This window comes from Leuciscus leuciscus (genome assembly GCF_965113295.1).
Source record: "Leuciscus leuciscus genome assembly, chromosome: 21".
Lineage (NCBI taxonomy): Eukaryota > Metazoa > Chordata > Actinopteri > Cypriniformes > Leuciscidae > Leuciscus > Leuciscus leuciscus.
The window spans coordinates 6104568-6116361 of record NC_138745.1 but is presented as its reverse complement, the minus strand read 5'-3'; the positions used below and the strand labels follow the sequence as shown (position 1 = coordinate 6116361).

The 11794-nt window shown below is 38.4% G+C and overlaps 1 protein-coding gene across 2 annotated transcripts; it reads right to left on the bottom strand.

The window, feature by feature from the left end:
• Window positions 1–804: 804 nt before the first annotated feature.
• Window positions 805–10698, bottom strand: mapk7 (mitogen-activated protein kinase 7). Of its 2 annotated transcripts, none has more exons than XM_082151044.1 (7): window positions 10566–10698; window positions 9662–9975; window positions 7923–8088; window positions 6416–7842; window positions 4109–5205; window positions 2972–3105; window positions 805–1633 (listed from the first exon to the last, which is right to left on the bottom strand). In XM_082151044.1, the coding sequence occupies exons 2-7, from the start codon at window positions 9972–9974 to the stop codon at window positions 1480–1482; spliced, it is 3291 nt and encodes a 1096-aa protein (XP_082007170.1). In that variant the 5' UTR covers window position 9975; window positions 10566–10698; the 3' UTR covers window positions 805–1479. The 2 variants fall into 2 exon arrangements, with proteins under 2 accessions (XP_082007170.1, XP_082007171.1); XM_082151045.1 differs by lacking the exon at window positions 10566–10698 and adding an exon at window positions 10381–10550.
• Between the last annotated feature and the right edge of the window lie 1096 nt (window positions 10699–11794).

Here is an 11794-nt window from a genome sequence, read left to right as displayed (position 1 = left end):
TTTACAGAAAAGTTTTTTTTTTTTACGACCAAAAATTGCCATATTGGAAATGAATGGGTGGCGAATTTCATCTTTTGGTACTGCGGCCAAACAAATTCTTACTGAAAGCTTTTTTTATTTATTTTTTATATATTTTTTATATATTATCAACCTCATTTGGAACACAACTTGTTTAGATTTATGCATTTGATTTTCTCAAAGTATTAGAGTAAAATGTGTTTTGGAAAATATATACTTATAAAATTATCAAATCTTTTCACAACAAATATAAAATTCTATAACTTTTCAAGTTCACTTTTTTTTCACTTCAGCAATAATCTCCTAAATGTCGTCTTTAAAAAGACCAAACTGAAGTCTGTGCTCCAAAGCATTCAAGATTTATGACAGTTAGAGTTGGAAATGTAATTTTCAGGTCTATGCTCAAAAAGTGAATAAATGGATTATAACTACTGCACAAATATAATTTAGTACCATAAAATCCCATAAAAATACAGATATTAAATAAAAAAAATTAAAAAACATTATCAAACTGAAATATAGTACAATCATTTCACTGAAATAAAAAAAAAGGTAATTTTTGACCGAGTACCAGAGGATTAAACATAATTTTACAGAAATTATCCCAAAAAAATTATCAAAATGATAATAGTGTTATAAGGTACCCATGATGATACAAGCAGAATTTGTTTTCTTTGAAAATCCAATAATAAACAATAATAACAAAGGGCTTAGTCAAGGTGAATTTGCATATTGCTACTAAGTGCCTTCCACAGTATGTAAACAACACAACGAAACATTGCAAAATAATACGACAATATCCCTTTGAAAGCTTTATTCAAGACAACAATACTTTTTTTCGTTGCTGGTGTAAAACTGAGCAAATCTGCATGTTGGTGCAGCAAGTGTCACTATTTTCTACAAGACATTCATGCAACATCAAATGAAATGTTTTTCTACTCTGCACTACTTTCTACAGTCTGCAGTAATAATGCCAACGAGATCTGCTTCCTTTATTGTGTTTCATCATCATAATACTGCTGCCCTGGTGGCGACTCCTACTGTAGTGTACTAGAAAATAGCTTTAAACTCTGGTCTTCTAAACAGCTGCTATTTCATTGCTATTGGCTTGAATATTGTATAAAACCAGCTGGTGAATCAATGGCACTAGCACAGTTGAAGTGAACTCTTCTTCCCTTGATCTGAATTGCTTTGTGATGGCACTGAAATTCCGAGAATGGAAACCCCCTTAAGAACTGAACAGCATCATACTTTAATGTTGGCACAAATAAATAATGTATGTGAACCCATTAAAGATAAAGGCACTTTTCTGGGTAAGACCTTAATAATTTGGAGCCTCAAAGATATTCCCTCTACTGACTCTAGGTCTAGTACACTGGTAAACAATACAGCTATCAAGTTCCTCTGTGTACGGTCCTCAACCGGTTCTACAAGTGGATGGAGAAGGAATGCAGGTACTGATCAGGTATCAGGAAGTGTTGAGTTGTCGGAGAGGATCATGGGAGATCCGAGCTGGAGCTCCTGCTGAAGTGACTCCATGTCAGCAGGGGTCATGCGGTGCACCTCGAGCCAATCAGAGAGCAGGGATGCAGACAGGGGGGCCAAGTCATTGTGACTAATGAAAACGAGAAACGAGACCATTGAAATGTACATTTATTTACGTTAATGCATTTAGCAAACACTTTTATCCTAAGTGACCTACAATAGATTGGTATAAGCAATTCATCACAGAGCCAATAGCCGCGTTTCCACTGTCGGGCCAGGGCTTTAAACGGGCCGTGCCGGGCTGATAGCCTCGGGCTAATAGCACCGGGCCTGCGTTTCCACTGTCGGGCCAGAAGCTCCACAGCGCTTCACTAAAACACGCCCGTAACACGCCTCTCTGGAACAACGTCACACTAACCCATTCACCAACAAATGGAAGTTTTATCAGAAAACTAATCAGAAATCACTGGAAACAGCGTTGAAAACAAACATGATAAAAGCGGCCGTTTGCTGGCATTTTTGTTGTTTACTTGAATATTTAAAACCCAAGCATCGATGTTTTACCACAGGTTTACAATAAAAAGTGATACATTGATCATAATGAATTAATTTATGTCAAAATTGCACATTAGTCACTCAGAAATAAATTACCGTTAGGTCTATTTCACAAAAGAAAGAGGACACACTTACTTCTTCAGTCGCGTCTGTTACTGTTTATCTGGTAGTTACAGGACATATTTACATCACATTTAGAAAGAATGATAATTTCTACAAATATATGCCACCAAAAATACGACCTGAGGAGCTTTAGCACTATCTCGACTCCCATACAGATATTTTCCGTCAGAGAAACAGAGGAAGCTCCCGAAAAAAAAGTTGCTTTATTTTATGATAGTCAGTATAAAGAGACGAGACGTAGGCTACTGACAGATCAAATAAAAACATGACTGTGATAGCCTTTATGATTGGTCTGATTTCTTCAAGCGTTCACTATGTTTTTTTACTATGCGTATCTTCAAGCGTTTACTATGTTTACTATGGTAATGGTTAGCGCGCATAGTCTTTTGCATCACAAACACAAGGCATTCAAACATGAACGCGAGTTAAATTATTTTAAAAGTCTTTAATGCTGACAGAATCATCCGGCACTGCCGTCTCCCGACTCAAGTGAACTCCGCCTCTGTTCGTAACCACTCCTCTAGCCCGAGCTGGCCCGCTCTGGCCCAAGGTATTCGACGGGCCAGAAATCCTGGCCGTTGGCCCAGAGTAAGCCCCGATCAAGCCCCGGAAGTGACAGTGGAAACGCGACTGGCCCTGGCACGCACTAGCACGGCCCGGCCCTGGCCCGACAGTGGAAACGCGGCTAATAATATGCCTAGTATACATTAGAGTCAAGCATTGTAATTTGCAGTGACGTAGAGTTCACAAATAGAGTGTGAACTCTACGGTCAGTGAGATTTGAACTGACCTTTCCCTGAGGTCAGAGTGCTGGAGTTCGGTAAGAGACTGAGCGAGGAGGTCATCGAGGTCAAAGCCTACACCGTATCCAGCTCCACTGCCTTTAGGGGTCACCGAGAAAACCGGCGGCAAAATGTCTTCAACCTGGCAGGGAAAAGGACAAAGTTGAGATTAAAGAGAAGAATGATACAAAGTTCAAAATCAAATATACATTTATAAGAAATACAGTGCAGTGTGTAAAGCAGTGGTTATGTTTTCCAAACATAATGAAGATCACATAAATATGGAAGCAAATTTTAATCACAAAGTAAAAATAAAAGGTAACTAACTTTATTTCTCCCAATTGTGATTTTATATATCACAATGTGACTTATTTTGCTTTATCTCAAAATTTTAATTTTCTTCATTACCCTGAGGTAGCAATCATGCCCATGCATGATTATTATTATTCTCTTATTTGCTCTCACAAATGTATGGCATGACCTCTTGGGCTATAAATAAATAAATAAATAAATAATAATAATACAAATTATATATATATATATATATATATATATATATATATATAAAATTAAACTGTAATTAATTAATTATTATAAAATAATGTATTACTTAATTAAATTAAAATTAAATTTTTAGTAATATCCATAACTTTACTTAGTTCGTGTTTACTGGATAAAGGTTTTTTAGATTAAGTTTAAAGGTTGTTGGTCTTGATTTCCATTTCTATGTCTTATAATGGCCTAATTATAATTATAATGGCAAATGAATAGTTTTAAATTATTATATTTATTTGTGTACAATAAGACCCTCAATTATGGCTTGCGATCACTAGCGGTTAACTTTATATCTTGCTCATGTAATATTTTGGAGCAGAGAACGACTAAAAAAAATGTCCATGACATTTTAAGATTTGACTTGTTTCCATTTTTTTTTTCAGGCTTAGAAATATCCATTTTAAATTTCCCTAATGGTTCCAGGTTATCCATGACCGTGATAAATCAATAACTCAAATTAAGTGTCCTGTTGAGAACAGGTGTCACTTTTCTAAGCGATCAGACTTTAATGAAACTCTTTTTAAAAAACCCAAGAATTAATCTCATATTCAAAGGCGGCCCACAGTCCAACATTATGGCTAAAACTTCACCTGTGACTTTGAGAGCTGCTGTGTGACTGTGTGGATATCAGGGATGCTGTTTGTCGACTGTCCCGTGTCAGTGAGACTAAGGCAGGGTTGAGCTGCGGCTCCTGGAGGCTGTTTTGAAGGGCCCTGTGAATGAGAGCCGTTCTGTCTGTCCCCCAGAACGCAAAGTTTGTCCAGGGCTTGAGGACCATCGCTGGTCTCTGGATTCGTGCTGGTGTCCGAAACGCCAATGCCGGGATTCAAGGCTGGTGGTTTAGTCATGAAGGGTTCCAGCGGCAGCAGCTGGATGTGAGCGTTGGACTGTGGGACGGGCTTCAGCTGGGTTTGCAAGTGCGCAAAGCCCGTGTGAGCGGGATTGTTCAGTTCTAGTGGAGGTTGCTGGGTTTTGTGTGGAGATGTTCCTGTCCAGTTCTCAAGACCGGTGAACATTGTTCCAACACTCAGAAACTGAGATTTTAATATGTTGTTTTTGGCAAAGGCACACGGGCCCGTTACCACACCTAAACCTCCGACACTTCCGCCTCCTCCTACTGCAACTAAACCAACGTCCCCATTCTGAGACGAACCTAAAGAGACGGGTGCTGCATTATGGGTCGGAGTTGGATGGAATATTCCAGCTGTGACACACTGTCCCATTTGAGGCAGCATTTGTGGCACTTCGTTGGGTTGTTTTGGCGGCACTGACTCTCCCCCAACTGAGTTTGTTTTTACGAGGTTGCTTCCTGTTGCTGGCTGGATTTGGACTGTCTTGCTCTCATTGGTTTTGGCGCCGTTGGTTTCTGCGGTCTGCGATTTGTCCCCTCGGGTGTCCATCATTCGCCCCCAGCGCTCCAACAGCTTCTTGTCGTTGTCGCTGAGCAAAACGCCGCCTAAAGATTCTCCTCGTTTCCCCTCCTTTTTCTCCTTCTCTTTCAGCTTCCTCTTTCGCTCCATAGCACGCTCCTGCCTCTTCTTCCGCTTCTCTTCCCTCTCTCGTTGTCTCTCCTGGGCCGTGACTGGCTTCTTATGCTCTGAACCAGAGTTAGAGGAGGAGAGCGATGACGATAAACCTCCAGAAGCTCCTCTGAGTAAATCTAGACCAAGAGCTGCAGAGCCTCCATCTGAGGAAGAAAGAATCAGTGAATGTTATCATGACCAGACCTGACATTTTCATGGATAAGAGAAAAAATTTAATAATATCATAAGACAAGACAAGGTTAAGTTTACAGGATTTTCTCTCCAGGTTGACAACAGTACTCTAATGGTGTGTAGAAAAAAGATGAAGTGTCAATTTAATAGAAACTAAATATTTACCAGATCAAATTGTACTCATAATATTATTTATTATAAATATAAAATTTACAATATAAAAGAAACTATCGTGGCAATTGTTGAGGTCCGTAAGATTTTTAACTGTTTTTGAAAGAAGTTTCTCATGGCAGCATTTATTGGATCAAAAGTACAGTAAAAACAGTAATATTGTAAAATAATATTAGAATTTAATATAGCTATTTTCTATTTTTCAGCATCATTACTTAATTTACTGCTCAAGAAACATTTAAATATATATATATATATATATATATATATATATATATATATATATATATATATATATATATATATATATGTGAAGAGTTCAGATGCAAAAGCCTCTAAATGCCATCTGAAATTTTCTTATAGAATGATCATTTTTATCAAACTTGTATATTTAAATTCAATAATTTCACTTAAATGACAATGAAGATAACCTATTAATTGTCATTTAAGTGAAATTACTGAACTTAAATACACAAGCTTGATAAAGATGATCATTCTATAAGAAAATTTCAGATGGCATTTAGAGGCTTTTGCATCTGAACTCCTCATATATATATTTAAAACCTTACAGATCTCAAACTTTTGAACTGTAGTATAAATACAAAAAATACAAAATATATACAGATTTTTTTCTGAGTAAAATGGATCTTCATACACGAATTAGTTCTATTTTATATTTTAGGAAGTGGCTTCCTCACATGATCATCATATCTTGGGGTCTGTGGCGTCAAAGTTTGATAAACACTAAAGCCTGGTTTCACAGACAGGGTTTAGATTAAGCCAGGATTAGGCCTTAGTTCAATTAGGACATCTAAAACATTACTAGTGTGCATCTTTAGACAAAACAATGGCACTGACATATTTTAAGATCTGTTAGTGCAAGTTGCTTTCAGTTAAAACAGCTCAAACACGCATTTTAGTCTGGGACTAGACTTAAGCCTTGTCTGTGAAACAGGGCATAAATGTTAAGTAGTCTATGGCCACATACACACACACTGCACACTCTCTCACCTCGAGCCTTCTGCCTTAGTGCTGATTTGAGCAAGGCAGCTTTGAGAGCTGCTTTTGTGTCTTCTGAAATTGCTCCCTCTTTTTTCGTGCCTTCCCCGGTTGTCGCTTTCCCTCCTTTTCCAAGGGAACGAGTGAGGCTTTGAGAGAGCGACTGAGCTTGGGACTGTGTGAGAGAGAGTGAAGGGATAGACTGTGGAAGACTTGAAGTGGGCGGAGTCTGAGAGATGGGATGGGGCGGAACCATTTGTTTGGGAAGAGAGTGATTGGACGAGACAAGCTCGTCCTTTGTGCAGTCCGTGACTGGTTCAGTAAAAGTGTCCTTGTCTGTGGGAGTGGTCAGATCGATGGTTTCAGGCTGGCCGTCGGAGTTGGCGCTGAGCATGTCCACATCCTGGCAGTTTACCGACTGAGCCAAATGTGGGAAAATCTGAGCGAGATGATGTCGGGCTTGAAACGAGTTCGCATTCGCTTGAGTTTGTGTACCGTCTGTCGGTTTGAAGTTGAGATTGTGCTGTTGGCATGTTTGTGCTGTATCAGTCAGGTTTTGAGACTGTGGAGTCGTGCAAAGCGTGTTTCCGGAGACGCCGACCACCGCCGAACCTGAAGAATGGAGCGGTTTAAACTGGATCTTCTTTCTGACACCCTGCTTCTTCTTATGGAAGTCCCCGATTTCAGTTAGTATAGCTTCTTTGATTTGCTCTTTGCCCATGGGCTGCCGGTCGAACTCAAAATCGAAGGCGGGAACGCACACCGGCTCGTCGTCCGAGTCGTGGTACTTATTGAGGTAGGGGTGTTCTAGTGCCTGACACGCACTGATCCGTTCACGAGGGTCAAAGCGGAGCATCGCGGCCAACAAGTCCAGCGCATTGGGCTCAGCCTGTGGATACAGTGCTGCGAGCGGTTCTGGCGCTTTTAAAGGGAGGCTCCTCACGTAACAGCGCACCCGGTCCGACCCTATCGAGCCGATGATGCTCTCGGGCGGCGTGCCCAAAACCGAAAGAATCAGCTGCAGCTGATGCACATAGTTTTTCCCCGGAAACATCTGCCTCCTGCCGAGCATCTCGCCGAAGATGCAGCCCACAGACCAGAGGTCGATGGCCAAGCTGTAGTGGTAAAGAGACAACATGAGCTCAGGAGCGCGGTACCAGCGGGTGGCCACGTACTCGGTCATGAAGGAACGCGCCTCTTCAGAGTGGGACGCGCTCAATCCACGTGCCATGCCAAAGTCCCCGATCTTCAGCTCACAGTTTTCATTGACCAGCAGGTTGGACGGCTTGAGATCGCGGTGAATGACGTTGGCCGAATGAATGTATTTCAGGCCTCTTAACAGCTGATACAGGAAGTAGCGTGTGTGTTCTGGAGTCAGAGGTTGCCGGGAGTGGATAATCTGATGCAGGTCGCTCTCCATGAGGTCAAGAACCACGTACCTAAAGAACAAGAGACACTTTTAGCATGTCATATATGAAGAGAGAATATGCATCGCATGCTACTTCGTACTCAAGCTTACACTGATTTGAAAGCCGAGTGAGGGACCACAGGCTGGAGAATATCTTTAATGGCGATGATGTTGTCGTGTTTGAAGTGTTTCAGAATCTTCAGCTCTCTCAACGTGCGTTTGGCATTCGTCACAACCTCAAAGGCATTAGGGATCTTCTTTATTGCCACCTGCTGGCCTGAATGCATAAATAACATCAGAATTAAAGGGGTCATGAATTGAACCTTGAACAAACATTTCCTTGATATTTTGTCATAAGAGGTGTGCTATTTCTGAGTGTGTTTTTTTAAAAGTAAATCCTACACCAAATTAATTTCTGTGTACTTATTGCACAGCAAAAATATGAAGGTGGAGCTTGAATTTCTTCAATGGTAAGTAAATCCCATATTCCGAATTTTCATACAGGTCAGAGGACATTGTGTTTATTATTTTCTAAATCTTTTTTTTTAATCCCACTAATTTAACATGTTAAATTCACAGCCCTAAATATAATACATTATCTTAAAAACATACTACTTGCATAAATAAGTATACAAAATATACTTACTGCATTTTAATAAACAGCACATGTCTTTGGTAATATTAATAATAACAATAATTACTGTTATTATTAATATTATTTTTTACAGCATTATTACAACATTGTTAATATATTATTATTATTATTACAACAACAACAGCATTAATATATAATAGTAATTAGGTGTGGGAATATTTTGGTACCTCATGATTCGATTCAAATTTCGATTCGATATCATAGATTTGATTCTAGTTTACTGTTTTGTGTTACCTTTCCTATTTGACTTCGGTAGACAGTTTAAAAGGTCTTGAAGAAAAAAAAATCCCACTCAATTAAATGTAAACCTTCTCATTTTAGTCAACCCCATTTTATAAAACAAATGCCATTAAGCTGACTGCAGTCATTACACACAAGTTATTTCATTTTTTCTATTTAGGAACAAAGATGCAAATTACAAGCAAATTACAAACAATAGGAGAAAAACAATAGAAACAATATACAAATTTAAGTTTTTCAGGTACAGTAGCCAAGGTTTATTTAATATGTAGTAAGAAATACTTTATAAATTGAATAATCAAATGTAAAAATAAAACTGTATAGTCTTCACTGTTTGAATTAAATATACATTGATACATATCAAAGATTCAAAAGTGATTCAGTCAAAAGCAGTGAGTGATTTCTGTGATTAAATGAACAATACAGAGAGCAAAGGTTTATTAGGCTGCTGTCCCTTTAAGAATGAACGCACAGATCAAATATACTGTTAGACATCTGATTTTCTCCTAACTGTTTATGTTTGCGTAGGTGTTTACGTGAATACTCCTCATGATGTGCATTTTGACATAATTGTGTGTGTATTTGATCATTCAAGCGCCATAAGCAGTGAAAGAGAACTGAACATCTGAGAGGCGGATTCTGTGCGCGCGCTTTGGCTGTGTGTTCATCAGCGTGAGCTCCGCACTGAGTCCTTTTTCACGGCTTATTGTGATTAATAACACTCTAATCTGTCAATAACTTTAAGTAGGAAAGAGAAGTTTAAGAAATGTAACAATCAATTTAAATTTGTGAATCGATGCAAATCGGCAGAAGATATAGATATATTTGAATTGATTTTTTCCCCCACCCCAATAATAATATATCAATAATGCTGTAATAATAATAATAATAAATTCTAACATCAGAGATTTAGTCTAATTACTTTAAATGAAACGCATGCATCTTGGCACCTCACCATTGTCTCTTCTTCGGGCTGATGAGACCACACCATAAGCACCTGTGCCAATGGTCTCAATAACGTCATATTCTTCGCCAACTTCAAACTTCACATCTAAGGAGTGGGCTTTGAGCAGAGCCAAGTTCTTATCTGCAACAGTACTTGTATCTGTTACAATGGATGTGTCATCGCTAGGTTGAGGCGGTCCTTCTGTAATGCCTCTGTGATGGTTGTTGTCAGTGTCACCCTCTCTCCTGATGTTGCCCTCTGATGCTTTACAGGCCGGTCCTGCTTGAGAGTCATTTGTCTCATCCCTCTCATTGGTTGACATTCTGAAACCAAACATTCAGAGAAAAGTGTAAATTTTACTTTCTGTTCACCTTATTTGAATGGACTTCTCTTGGACAATATCAAAGAGCCAGACAGTTAATGCACAATCTAACTAAACTTTTCTTTTAATTAGTAACAAAACAGGCAATCATTTACAGAATTTTAAAAAAACAGCACCACTTTCATGTAAAACGTTCTTTTGACTATTTGTTTTAAATAATAATAAATAAATACAAATACAAATATAAAAACAAGCTTTGTGTATTTTATGTTTTAAGGAACACAATAATGCATGGTGCACACAGAGGTGTGAGCACGTTATACATGAAACCATAAACTAACAGCAGGCTGTAAAAGCAGACACTACTGACCACTTATCTGTAATTGCTCATAATAGATGAACATACTAGAGGTCCAGCAGGGCGTCGCTGCCGTTTGTGTGTAATTAATCTTGCTCATCTGCCGCAGGGGCGTGAGAGACTGCTGGCCCAAAACTGCTTAACATATATATATATGTACCCTTTCTTTCTTTTCATGTTGGAACAAAGACAAATACAAGCAAACGTTGGGTTATGAAAACGGTAACAATTACCTGGTAATATATGGACGCAGTGGAATTTCGGAGCGGTTATTTCAAAGCATGTCTATTCTTCGCTATCACGAACCACCGTTTTACTTCCTTGTATTCTTCCGTATTGTGTTTGAAAGGCAGCAAAACTACCAATCGACTGTATGCTTGTAAGTGGATTGACCAATGGGATTCGAGAAAATGCTCGAGGGGCGGGCTCTTGTGTTGTGTAGAATAGGGTCATTCTTTGGGCGGCGTCGAAACTGACGGATCGAGTGTAAATAAGAAAGACGCGCACTTGCTTTAGCACGTTGAACTACTATTTAATCATATGTAAACACAAAAAATGGAGACCCAAACCTGCAGAAATTAAACACAAACTTGATAAAACAAAGATAATTGTGTTTTAAATAAAATGTTGTCCAGAACTTATTTTTTTATTACTTCATCCCTTTATTTATCGATACATGTGGAAACGCAGATATATGAAGAACAAATATATAAAATATTTTTAAGTTAACAAGGATAAAAATAAATACATAATACACAACATAATAAATAAAGTAAAACGCCATACAAAAATACATTCAGAAATATTTTTTTTGTTAAAAATGATTGGCCTTTTTTTATATTGGCCTTAGTAATATATTCGCATTTTCCCAGTTTTGCATTTATTAGCCTACTTGATTATTTGTAATTTCTGCAGATTTAGGCCACCATAACACAGCCAAAATAAATTTGTTCACAATATTCGAACACAACAAACACGTGGAATTAATAATCCAAACCGTCATACAGTGTGTTTTAAAACATTTTAAAAATACATTTGTGAATGCAATTGATCTATTAGGCCAGTGTTTACATTGCCAAACATATTTATCTAACTGGACACTGACCCGTCCGCTCGGGACCCTCTGCACCATCCGTCCAATCAGCGCTCGCGTCAGTCCATACACAGAAAAAGGAAGTAGAATAGTACAAATGGGAATGTATTTAAGTATTTAAATATTAACTGTGTATTTCCAATTTGCTCTTACAGCTTCTTTACTCAATGCACATCGCCCATCAGTCGAACTTATACTTTTCTCAGTACTAGCTACGGACCAATCAGTGATCAGTGCTGTGGTAGATTTACATTCAAATGTCAGGTACCAATACTTGTACGTAACAGATCTGCACGAAAAACGATTGCACTTTTTATCGTATGAATGCTAGTGGATTTATTGAGATATGAATGCGGCTCAATGGGGCTT